This window comes from Salvelinus alpinus, chromosome 25 (genome assembly GCF_045679555.1).
Source record: "Salvelinus alpinus chromosome 25, SLU_Salpinus.1, whole genome shotgun sequence".
NCBI classification, from domain to species: Eukaryota; Metazoa; Chordata; class Actinopteri; order Salmoniformes; family Salmonidae; genus Salvelinus; species Salvelinus alpinus.
In genome coordinates this window covers 19,853,362-19,865,645 of record NC_092110.1, presented here as the reverse complement: position 1 = coordinate 19,865,645, position 12,284 = coordinate 19,853,362, and the positions used below count along the sequence as shown (strand labels likewise).

Genomic DNA, 12,284 nt, shown 5'->3' with positions numbered 1-12,284 from the left:
AGTCTTTAAATATCATGCCCATGTTTGCAATATTGTTTGTAGGCATCAGTGGAGGCAACAAAAAAAGCACACACCCACAGGTTGGTTACCATAGAAACAGTTGGGAAGCAACAAACCGGACAGAGTTGGTAAGTTTGTTGCACTCGCATATCGTTCTGTAAATAATGATACAATATTGTAACATTACACTGTCATGTCATACAATGTGTCGAGTAAACACTGAAACATTGATTTTATCCTCCACTCTGCAGAACTTTTCAGATGTTGGACTTCACTGTAAATCTTAACAGCCTTGGCTTCGAGTGTGGATTAAGTGAATATGAAAAAGATTTCATATTCCTTCGTGCACGCGCTACTGGATTGACTGTATGTGGATGTGTACATGCAGCATTCTTATGCAAACTTGCGTATTCATTGAGGTATATTGGAAACTCACAACATACCACACAATACAGTACAACACTCTAGGCCAGTGGTCACCAACCTTGTCTGAGTCAAGATCACCTTCGCAGTCAAAAAGCATGCTGAGCTCTACTGCTCAGATTTATTTTTTTCTTCTTTTTTTTTTACATTAACCTCACACAAACAGTTTTGTAAGAATGAGGTTTGGGTAGTAGGCCTAATACATTATCACAGCATATTGGCTATATGATTGGCCTGCTAATATTGTTAATCAGACCATATTATATTTCAAAACTCGAGCTTTGATACCAAAATAATTAAGTTTAGCACAGTGAGGCACTGTGAAGCGTGAATTTAAATAATTTGCTTTTTTATTTTACTGGACTTATGGTACCTGCATCTGATGGTCAACGACATCAAATCACGACGTCGGTGATCTTCAGGTCGAAAAGTCGGAGCTCTAGAAAGATGCCCGAGTGTCCGACTTGGAATTCCGAGTTGGATGACCGTTCAAAACGATTTTTCCCAACCGCCTCTCACCGTCCCTGGTCTCTCCTTTCCTCCGGTGAGACTGACCAGAGAGAGAGGACACCGTCTTCCACCTGATGGCGAAACTCGAGTCGCACCGCATCTGCCTCATGCACAAATTAATGTTGTTCCTATGACCAGAGAAAGTTAAATATTCCTTAATATTAAAATCGACACTACGAACTGCTAATAATAATAAAACGCAGGGCTATCGAAACTTAGCTACTCATTCATTACAGCTGCAGCCCGAGCGGAAGTACGGAGAAGGGCGTTTTGTAATAGTGTTGAATAAAAACATGAACTCACTCATAAAAACAGAAGCTCTTTGCTCTATTCGTTGACAGTCTCTCTGTGGTCATGGTTTTAAAAGTTATTAAATCTTACGTAGGCTAGTAGCCTATTAAACCTCGCTGTAGTCATGGAAGCTCTGTAGCCACGGTGATTTGAGCTATCCGATTGGGCAGAGCATAGATGCACTCAATTTAGTCACAGATTTACCGGTCTGTCGGGTAGGTGGAGTTTGTTTCATGGGAACACTTTTCTACCCGGTGCGCAGGACTTTTGAATCAAGTGCACCTACCACAACAGCGCAACACGATTTTTAAAAAGGAGCGCAAGCCTTTATCGTTCGTTGGCTTTTCTACAGAAATATTTGGTAATTGACTATGAATGCCTTGAAGATCGACCAGTTGGCGACCACTATGTCTAGGCAATCATTTTGTTAGGCCTACTTAAAAAATAATTATATATTATATACACAGTTGAAGTCGGAAGTTTACATACACTTAGGTTGGAGTCATTAAAACTCGTTTTTCAACCACTCTACAGATTTCTTGTTACCAAACTATAGTTTTGGCAAGTCGGTTAGGACATCTACTTTGTTCATGACACAAGTCATTTTTCCAACAATTCCAACAGACAGATTATTTCGCTTATAATTCACTATCACAATTCCAGTGGGTCAGAAGATTACATACACTAAGTTGACTGATAGACTAATTGACATAATTTGAGTCAATTGGAGGTGTACCTGTGGATGTATTTCAAGGCCTACCTTCAAACTCAGTGCCTCTTTGCTTGACATCATGGGAAAATCAAAAGAAATCAGCCAAGACCTCAGAAAAAAAATTGTAGACCTCCACAAGTCTGGTTCATCCTTGGGAGCAATTTCCAAACGCCTGAAGGTACCACGCTCATCTGTACAAACAATAGTATGCAAGTATAAACACCATTGAACCACGCAGCCGTCATACCGCTCAGGAAGGAGACGCGTTCTGTCTCCTAGAGATAAACGTACTTTGGTGTGAAAAGTGCAAATCAATCCCAGAACAACAGCAAAGGAACTTGTGAAGATGCTGGAGGAAACGGGCACAAAAATATCTCTATCATCAGTAAAACGAGTCCTATATCGACATAACCTGAAAGGCCGCACAGCAAGGAAGAAGCCACTGCTCCAAAGCCGCCATAAAAAAAGCCAGACTACGGTTTGCAACTGCACATGGGGACAAAGACCATACTTTTTGGAGAAATATCCTCTGGTCTGATGAAACAAAAATAGAAGTGTTTGGCCATAAAGACCATCGTTATGTTTGGAGGAAAAAGAGGGACGCTTGCAAGCCGAAGAACACCATCCCAACCATGAAGCACGGGGGTGGCAGCATCATGTTGTGGGGGTGCTTTGCTGCAGGAGTGACTGGTGCACTTCACAAAATATATGGCATCATGAGGATGGAAAATGATGTGGATATATTGAAGCAACATCTCAAGACATCAGTCAGGAAGTTGAAGCTTGGTCCTAAATGGGTTTTCCAAATGGACAATGACCCCAAGCATACTTCCAAAGTTGTGGCAAAATGGCTTAAGGCCAACAGTCAAGGTATTGGAGTGGCCATCACAAAGCCCTGATCTCAATCCCATAGAAAATTTGTTGGCAGAACTGAAAAAGCGTGTGCGAGCAAGGCAGCTTACAAACCTGGCTCAGTTACTTTTATTTTATTTATTTCACCTTTATTTAACCAGGTAGGCAAGTTGAGAACAAGTTCTCATTTACAATTGCGACCTGGCCAAGATAAAGCAAAGCAGTTCGACACATACAACAACACAGAGTTACACATGGAGTAAAACAAACATACAGTCAATAATACAGTAGAAAAATAAGTCTATATACAATGTGAGCAAATGAGGTGAGATAAGGGAGGTAAAGGCAAAAAAAAGGCCATGGTGGCGAAGTAAATACAATATAGCAAGTAAAACACTGGAATGGTAGATTTGCAGTGGAACAATGTGCAAAGTAGAGATAGAAATAATGGGGTGCAAAGAAGCAAAATAAATAAATACAGTAGGGGGAGAGGTAGTTGTTTGGGCTACATTATAGATGGGCTATGTATAGGTGCAGTAATCTGTGAGCTGCTTTGACAGCTGGTGCTTAAAGGTAGTTACACCAGCTCTGTCAGAGGGAATATGACAACATTTATCCAACTTACTGTGGGAAGCTTGTGGAAGGCTACTCAAAACGTTTGACCCAAGTTAAACAATTTAAAGGCAATGCTACCAAATACTAATTGAGTGTATGTAAACTTCTGACCCACTGGGAATGTGATGAAAGAAATTAAAGCTGAAAGAAATAATTCTCTCTACTATTATTCTGACATCTCACATTCTTAAAATAGTGGTGATCCTAACTGACCTAAGACAGGTAATTGTTACTAGGATTAAATATCAGGAATTGTGACAAACTGAGTTTAAATGTATTTGGCTAAGGTGTATGTAAACTTCCGACTTGTGTATATATATATATATACACAGTACCAGTCAAAAAAAGTTTGGACACCTACTCATTCAAGTTTTTTTAATTTATTTTTTTAAATGTAAAACTTTTTTCTACATTGTAGAATAATAGTGAACACAAACTATGAAACTATGTAACCAAAAAAGTGTTAAACCAATTAAAATATATTTATATTTGAGATTCTTCAAATAGCCAGCCATTGCCTTGATGACAGCTTTGCACACTCTTGGTGTTCTCAACCAGCTTCATGAGGTAGTCACCTGGAATGCATTTCAATTAACAAGTGTGCCTTGTTAAAAGTTCATTTTGTGGAATTTATTTCCTTAATGTGTTTTGAGCCAATCAGTTGTATTGTGACAAGGTAGGTGTGGTATACAGAAGATAGCCCTATTTGGTAAAAGACCAAGTCCATATTATGGCAAGAACACCTCAAATAGGCAAAGAGAAATGGCAGTCCATCATTGACTGACCTTCATGTCTTAAAGTAATCTGGAAAATGTAAAGAACTTTTAAAGTTTCTTCAAGTGCAGTCACAAAAACCATCAAGCGCTATGATGAAACTGGCTCTCATGAAGACCGCTACAGGAAAGGAAGAGCCAGTTACCTCTACTGCAGAGGATAAGTTCATTAGAGTTACCAGCCCAAATAAATGCTTCACAGAGTTCAAGTAATAGACACATCTCAACATCAACTGTTCAGAGGAGACCGCGTGAATCAGGTCTTCATGGTCGAATGTTGCAAATAAACCACTACTAAAGGACACCAATAATAAGAAGAGACTTGCTTGGGCCAAGAAACACGAGCAATGGACATTAGACCAGCGGAAATCTGTCCTTTGGTCTGATGAGTCCAAATTGGAGATTTTTGATTCCAACCGCTGTGTGTTCGTGAGAGACAGAGTAGGTGAACGGATGATCTCCACATGTGTGGTTCCCACCATGAAGCATGGAGGAGGAGGTGTGATGTTGTGGTGGTGCTTTGTTGGTGACACTGTGATTTATTTAGAATTCAAGGCACACTTAACCAGCATGGCTACCACAGAATTCTGCAGCGATACGCCATCCCATCTGGTTTGCATTTAGTGCCACTATCATTTGTTTTTCAACAGGATAATGACCCAACACACCTCCATGCTATGTAAGGGCTATTTGTCCAAGAAGGAGGGTGATGAGTGCTGCATCAGATGACCTGGCATCCAAATCACCCGACCTCAACCCAATTGAGATGGTTTGGGATGAGTTGGACCGCAGAGTGTAGGAAAAGCAGCAAACAAGTGCTCAGAATATGTGGGAACTCCTTCAAGACTGTTGGAAAAGCATTCTTCATGAAGCTGGTTGAAAGAATGCGAAGAGTTTGTAAAGCTGTCATCAAGACAAAGGGTGGCTACTTTGAAAAATCTAAAATATATTATGATTTGTTTAACACTTTTTTGGTTACTACTTGATTCCATATGTGTAATTTCATAGTTTTGATGTCTTCACTATTATTCTGCAATGTAGAAAATAGTAAAAATAAAGAAAAACCTTTGAATGAGTAGGTGTGTTCAAACTTTTGTCTGGTACTGTATATATGAGAGTCTAACAGTAAAATCCATTTTCTTTTTTGTTGAGAAAGCATTGGCCTACCAAGACAAATTGAAGATATAGATATGGTTTTACTGCCATCAAATGTATCTAAAAAAGGAAAAGGTCTGACTGTTGGTGTGCTTGGAGGGGGACACATTGGAAAACAGCTGGTCCAAGTGCTTCTTGAAAAGAATGGCCTAAAACCGTCACAAATCAACATTTCCTCAAGGAGGCCTGAAACTCTAGGTAATTGAAAAATGAAAGGAACAAATGGCATGAACTACAAATATAACAATGTATTGAATGTAATATATTTTCATCTTGTAAATAACAGAGGAATTTGTGAAGAGGGGTATCATGTGTTACTTTGACAACCAGCGATTGGTGGCCTGGGCAGATGTGCTGTTCCTCTGTTGTCTTCCCTCTCACCTACCCAAGGTGTGTGCAGAGCTCCAATCCCACCTACCAAAGCACTGCCTGGTGTACAGCTTCCTCTCTGCCGTACCTTTAAACAGGTAAAAACAAATTTTAAAAATCTCCAAAACCCTTGTGTTATTGGCAAGAAATATTACCTGCTATTCAAATCATTGTCCCCAAAAAATGTCCTCAAAAACTAATATCTTTGTATAACTCCATCAACACCCGCTGGATTTTATATTATGTTGTGTTTTTTAAAGATTGGCACAGCTTCTTGGTCACAGCTTCATTCTCAAACCACAGTATGAGTTTGTGGCTTGTGACTCTGTCAACATGTGGCTTTCCCGAGGTCATGTGACCGCGGCGTTGAAAGACCCAGAAGTAATAGATGCATCCTGTCCTCTTGCCATGAGAGGTAGGTAATTCTTGGTGTGAACACTTACTGCATATTTACTGTACGAAATGTAAATGTTTGATGGTATTTTGAGACATACAAGATAAGATATCTGATACATTTTCATATTTAGGTGGGCTCTGTCTGGATCCAAAGTGGCTGTTTGGGTTGTTGTACAGTCTCTTGAACATGTGCACCGCGGCAAATGTGGGATCCACTGAAGCTCTTGCGCTGATCAATGAGCTGTTCCAGTTAAAAGGTCCAGGCACTGTGGCATTCATCCTGAATAATTTTGTCAATTCCTCCTATGCATCTTCCCTGACACCAGATGAGTGAGTTTTCATTTTGCACACATTTTGTACAAAGGGTTTTTCTTATGAGAAAAATTAAATATGTAAGTTAACGTAACCTGTGTTGAAACTCAAACACACAGGAATAGAAAGACAAACATATACTTTTTTTAAACACAAATGAATGATTAGGCTAACTAACCATACCTTTTAATTTGTCTCCCATGTTGTCAAGGTCTTTCCCCTGGATTAATTTAGTTGATGTTCAGTCTAAGGAGACACCATTATCATGCTTCATATCAAGAAATAACAGTATGCAGGGTTGTCTCTCTGCTCTATACAATTCAGTAATGGTGGATCCACTGAAGGGAAAGAAAGAGACTGGAAAACCGAAAGATGGAACTCTGTCTGTCATAACACCAAGTCATTGTAAAAAAATCTGATTTTGTGTGATGATTTACTCTCAAACTGTAACAGAATAAAATAAAGGGATTGAGTATATATTTTTATCAGATCAATTAATGTACCCTTCAAAATGTATAACAATCTCAGGTTATCATCAGGGCATAGGAATTAGGATCTGGACCATCCACATATCTATCTATCCATCCATCATCAACCAACACCAGGGAATAATTTCTCCACTGCTTTATTCAGTGTTCATCATCATAATCATCAAGCTGTAGACCTAGTTGACGTGGCTTGGTCTGGACACGAAATGATTAAGTTTTCCCCTCAACAAAATCTTAGTATTTTCCCTAAGTGTAATTAACATTTTGACTGTCAGTCACGGTAATATTACTGTAGCCGCAGGTGCGATGTTAATCACATGATGTTAATCACGTGATTAACATCGTCAAATTCCGCTAACACTCGTTAAATTACGGAAGTACCAAAATCTGTTATTTTCCCTACGGGGATTTTTCTGCGCAGTCTGAACGGAGTTGACAGATAACGTTAGCTACATTTCCGGAGAAAACCTTGAAACTAACCAAGCAGGAATCCAACAAATCATTATCACATGATTATCTGAGGTAGGTTTTTTATTTATTTTTTAAAAACTTGTTGACAAGTGACAATGTGTCAACGAATGTCAGAAGATCATCCGACCAGCTAGCTAGCAATTTTCAAGAAAGCTATACTAGCTAGCTAGCATACGTCCAGCTCAGCAGGGTGCAGTCATTGCTCCGCAGCTTGCAACTAGCAACCAAATTGGTTACAAATGTTGAAATTATATGACCAAACAGATAGCTTGCAATGTAACTTTGTAACCGCGCGCGCATCAGTCGGATTTTGACGTTAGCTAGGCAGCATCGTATTAGTGGAAACCGTTCTCAGGGCAGACCTGGTTGTAGCTTTATGTTCCAAGTCGCGTCGGGGACAAGTTTAGCTAACGCGTTTCCTAACCTTAACCTAATTATCATAACCTGCTGTGTATGTTATCCTGTTTCGAAAAGTCACTTCTGTTGGTCAAAACCGGCAGACACGCCCAGAGAACAGTCTTGGTTTCCAATGCTATACAGCATTTTTTTGTGTGTTTCATTCTGTATTTGTTTTTCTTTGATGCATGAACTGAATGCCTTCCAGACATTCTCCTCTAATATGATGGTAACATGCATTTTAGTGCTGAAGACAGGTATGTGCAATAGGGAGGAGGGAATACAGTACGCGATTTAGGGTGCTTTCCTAAATTCTATGTGGAGTGCCAGGGTGGGATCAATGTGCCCTCCGCGTTCGCAAATTAACTGGCTAACTTGCTAGCTACTTCCAGACACAGATGAGAGAACACATCACTCTGACCATTTTACTCGCCCTAGCAGAGCTGGTTATTCAGAGCGTTGGTGACTGTATATGCTGCTGGAAACATTTTAATGACGCATTTTTTTTGCCGATGTTTACTGACACCGGACATATTAAACGGATGTTGAGCGTTCGTAAATTCGTCAGTTATTCTGCGCTCTGGCACACAGACGAGAGCTCTGAAAAGTGAAGATAGCCAGAGTGAATTTACGAACACACCCCTAGAGCGAGACTGAAAAGTGTTTATCCATTCATTTTAGCGATGGAGAAATTAGAGGCTACATCGGAGCTTCAATCCAGATTGACAGCGTTGTCCGTTTCCTCTTTCCCTGGGATAACGTCGAAAAACTGGGAGACCAATCCTCTAGACAGGTAACTCACCTGTTGCTGATATACCTACTCTGATATTTAGCTTTTTAGCTACAGTACTTCATTCCTGAAACATGTGACATACCTAAATACAATTTAAATACATTACAAAAATGTTGAATATTTGTAATGCATTTCCAGTTTTTTTTATTTTTATGTATGCCTCACAAAGCACAATTGCATTGCATGTTGAATTGTGATTAAACGTTTTATTAGAATGGTCATCTGTCTGTGTACAGGCTCCAGAGCACAGATCTCTCAAATAACTCCAACCACCCAATAAGCAACCCTGATATGGATGTAAGGAATGACACAGAGGGGTTCAACCAGCCAGCTGAGGTAAACATCATGTCTGCCTAAAAAATGACATGGCAATGAAATGAATTGGCAATAATGAATATACTGCAAGCACCTACAGACTTGTTGCATGTGTGTGTTTTCAGGTTAATCAGGAGGCTCCTGGTGGGCAGCAGGCCATGGGGGGAGATGTTGAGGAGAACAGCCGAAGTGGGAATAGTCAAAACCCTGGAGAGAGAAAAGGTGACACACTAGTGTTTCACAACTCCTGACACTTAAGATAACTCATATCTTTCATCCATGTTCTGGAGTCTGATGTTTGTATTGCAACTTACTGATAACATAATGATCATGCTGAAAATGTACATTTGACAAAGCATCTCTAATTGTGTGATACTCCACTATCACACACATTTTGAACACTGCTCAGGTTTGGTTCCCATGTTGTCCTCACATATAGTCTATGGTTGTTGCTCTAGTCCAAATGCCCCCGCTAAAGCCTCCTTCCACGTGGACGTCCATGGCAATGAAGGAGCTTAAGGCCAAGCTGCGACTGGAGAAGGACAGTGTGGTGGCAGTGTACAGAGGAGACATTATGACAGTACATGTGCCAACTGTCCCTGAGGGAAAGCGGGTGTGCTGGGAGTTTGCCACAGATAGCTATGACATAGGCTTTGGAATCTACTTTGACTGGACCCCTGTTACCAGCCGGGCCATCACGGTCCACATCAGCGAATCCAGTGATGATGAAGATGAGGAAGACGAGCTAGAAGGTCAGTAAGCATCTCCTCTTTTGGTTAGAAATTGTTTAGTTACCAACACATTTTTTTATATTTCATAATCTGAAAGTCTTGGCAATGTCTTTGATGATAACTGATCTCAGATCTGTAATTTATCTAGTTGAGGTTGTTGTCTTGAAGACTATTTGTTGACTCCTGCAGGACCTGTCAACACAGGGGATGTTGAGAAGGGGTCCAAATCATTGGCCAACTCCAACCTAGGGGAAATCTTACCTGTGTATCGTCAGGACAGTCACATGGCAGTGCAAGGTGGCAGTCATGAGTATCCAGGCGAGGGCACTTACCTTCTGAAGTTTGATAACTCCTACTCACTATGGCGAAATAAGACTCTGTACTATAGGGTGTATTACAGTGCCTGAGGATCCAGTCCACTATTGCTTATGAATGTATGACTTCGCTTCAAATAATTATGATATCTATTTTTGATTCCATAGAATAATTTTGGGTTAATTATAGGTGCATATATTTTTTATCACAATCAGCTGGTGTTGCTCGCTCTAAGGCTACATTTAAAATCTGAGAGGACCAGAGAATTATGTGTTTTACTTACTTTTTCATGTGTTTTACTGTGTTTATAGAGCAATATTTTATGAAGCTTTTGTGTTTGTGCCATGTTCTGGTGTGTTTAAAAGTTTTGTGCAGTGAGTTAAGGCAAATTGCCCATATTTTCAAGATATATATTCTATATATAGTATAGATTTTATTCAGACACAATTTCAGTGGTGGCAGCAATCAGGGAACACTGATAGAAAGAGGATTTGCTCGGTCAAAAGCATAAACAGGAGAGGTGCTCCATAGAACTGGGAGGTTTTCTTTTTGTGTCTACACATTGTTTGATATCATATAATGTTGGTGTGTACTTCATGTATGTCAATTTTTTGCCAAACTTTTTTTTATTTTTATGTCACCTTGAATTGTATGATGATCCCAATGCAGTATCTTAAACAATATTCCTGTACAACAACTCCATTATTTTTCTGCATATTGTGATTGGAATGAGTAATTATGTTAATGAAAGTGTATTGGATGTTTTTCTGAGTCCAATCCTAAAGCAAATGGTTACCGCCTGTCTTATTGACAAATAAAAGCCATCCCTAGCACAAAAGGTTATTTTATGTAAAATTGATTCAATATTTACATTGCCAAATCCCTATTTAGTTGTCAGGCGATGGGTTGATCTTGGTGGACAATCACATGAGACTATTGTAGATAGAGAAATATTTTGAATCTGTTAGTATGTGTGACTTGGATTGTCCCTTTTTTTAGAGTAAAATGTTATGTACCAATCTCTGTAAAGGAAGATCATTTTGAGTGTTGTTTCTGTGTTGTGCATATGTGTTGTGTAGCGCTGTATGCACCTAATCATGTTCTAAATTTGATTATAGCCGCCCACACGTAATTTCCAAAAATGTTTGTACCTCATCCGTCTGTTGTGCATGTTTCCAAAGATCATGAATTGTGCTGCTAAAATATAAGGCAACTGAAAATAAGTTTCAGCTTTGTATTATACAGTATGTGTTTCTGTTATAAGTTTTCACAATAAAGAGTCTCATTTGCATTACAGTATGTTACATTTCTACAGCTCTGCCTCATTTGTGTCATTGTACTATGAAGTAGCCAAGTATAGAGAGCTTGGTCTCAGCCAATTAATATATTGATCAAAGCTTTTGGGGTGCATATGTTTGTTACAGTAATGGCTGGCTTTATGTGAAAGCATTGGTGTAAACCTAAGTGCAACATAACCCTCTGAACTGAAAGCATATACACTACATGACCAAAAGTATGTGGACACTCCGAACATCTCATTCCAAAATGATCGGCATTAATATGGAGTTGGTCTCCCCCTTTTGCTGCTATAACAGCCTCCACTCTTCTGTGAAGGCTTTCCACTAGTTGTTGGAACATTGCTGCGGGGACTTGCTTCCATTCAGCCACAAGCGCATTAGTGAGGTTGGGCACTGATTTTGGGTGATTAGGCCTGCTCGCAGTCGGCGTTCCAGTTCATCCCAAAGGTGTTCGATTGGGTTGAGGTCATAGCTCTGTGCAGGCCAGTCAAGTTCTTCCATACCAATCTCGACAAACCATTTCTGTATGGACCTCGCTCCTAAAAACCAATGAGGAGATGGGAGAGGCGGGACTTGTAAGCGCGTCAAGCATCACAAATAGAACAAAGTTCTATTTTAGCGCCTGGCTACGCAGATGCTTGTTGACGCTCGTGAGCAGTGGGTACAATGATTGAATAACATGTATGTGTACATTTATTTTGCAATGCTCGTGCGAGCGGTGTACATGCTGACCAGACCGTGCGCATGTTGATTTTGTCCACCCACACCAGACACGATAAGGACACGCAGGTTGAAATATCAAAACGAACTCTGAACCAACTATATTAATTTGGGGACAGGTTGAAAAGCATTAAACATTTATGGCAATTTTGCTAGCTAGCTTGCTGCTGCTAGCTAATTTGTCCTGGGATATAAACATTGGGTTGTTATTTTACCTGAAATGCACAAGGTCCTCTACTCTGACAATTAATCCACAGATAATGGTAAACTGAGTATGTTTCTAGTAATCTCACTTTCAGGCTTCTTCTTTGGACTTTATATGGTGGTTGGCAACTAACTTTGAGGTGCA

The 12,284-nt window shown here is 39.8% G+C and overlaps 2 protein-coding genes across 2 annotated transcripts; both read left to right on the top strand.

The window, feature by feature from the left end:
• The first annotated feature begins 59 nt into the window (after positions 1–59).
• On the top strand, positions 60–6,885 carry noxred1 (NADP-dependent oxidoreductase domain containing 1). Its single transcript, XM_071366058.1, has 7 exons — positions 60–128; positions 252–419; positions 5,333–5,529; positions 5,618–5,798; positions 5,961–6,115; positions 6,228–6,426; positions 6,620–6,885. The coding sequence occupies exons 2-7, from the start codon at positions 262–264 to the stop codon at positions 6,825–6,827; spliced, it is 1,098 nt and encodes a 365-aa protein (XP_071222159.1). The 5' UTR covers positions 60–128; positions 252–261; the 3' UTR covers positions 6,828–6,885.
• A 373-nt stretch (positions 6,886–7,258) lies between these two features.
• LOC139553578 (protein TMED8-like) lies at positions 7,259–11,216 on the top strand. Its single transcript, XM_071366069.1, has 6 exons — positions 7,259–7,418; positions 8,445–8,556; positions 8,793–8,892; positions 8,997–9,093; positions 9,330–9,623; positions 9,792–11,216. Exons 2-6 carry the CDS (start codon positions 8,447–8,449, stop codon positions 10,007–10,009), a joined length of 819 nt encoding a protein of 272 aa, XP_071222170.1. The 5' UTR covers positions 7,259–7,418; positions 8,445–8,446; the 3' UTR covers positions 10,010–11,216.
• The last annotated feature ends 1,068 nt before the right edge of the window (positions 11,217–12,284 follow it).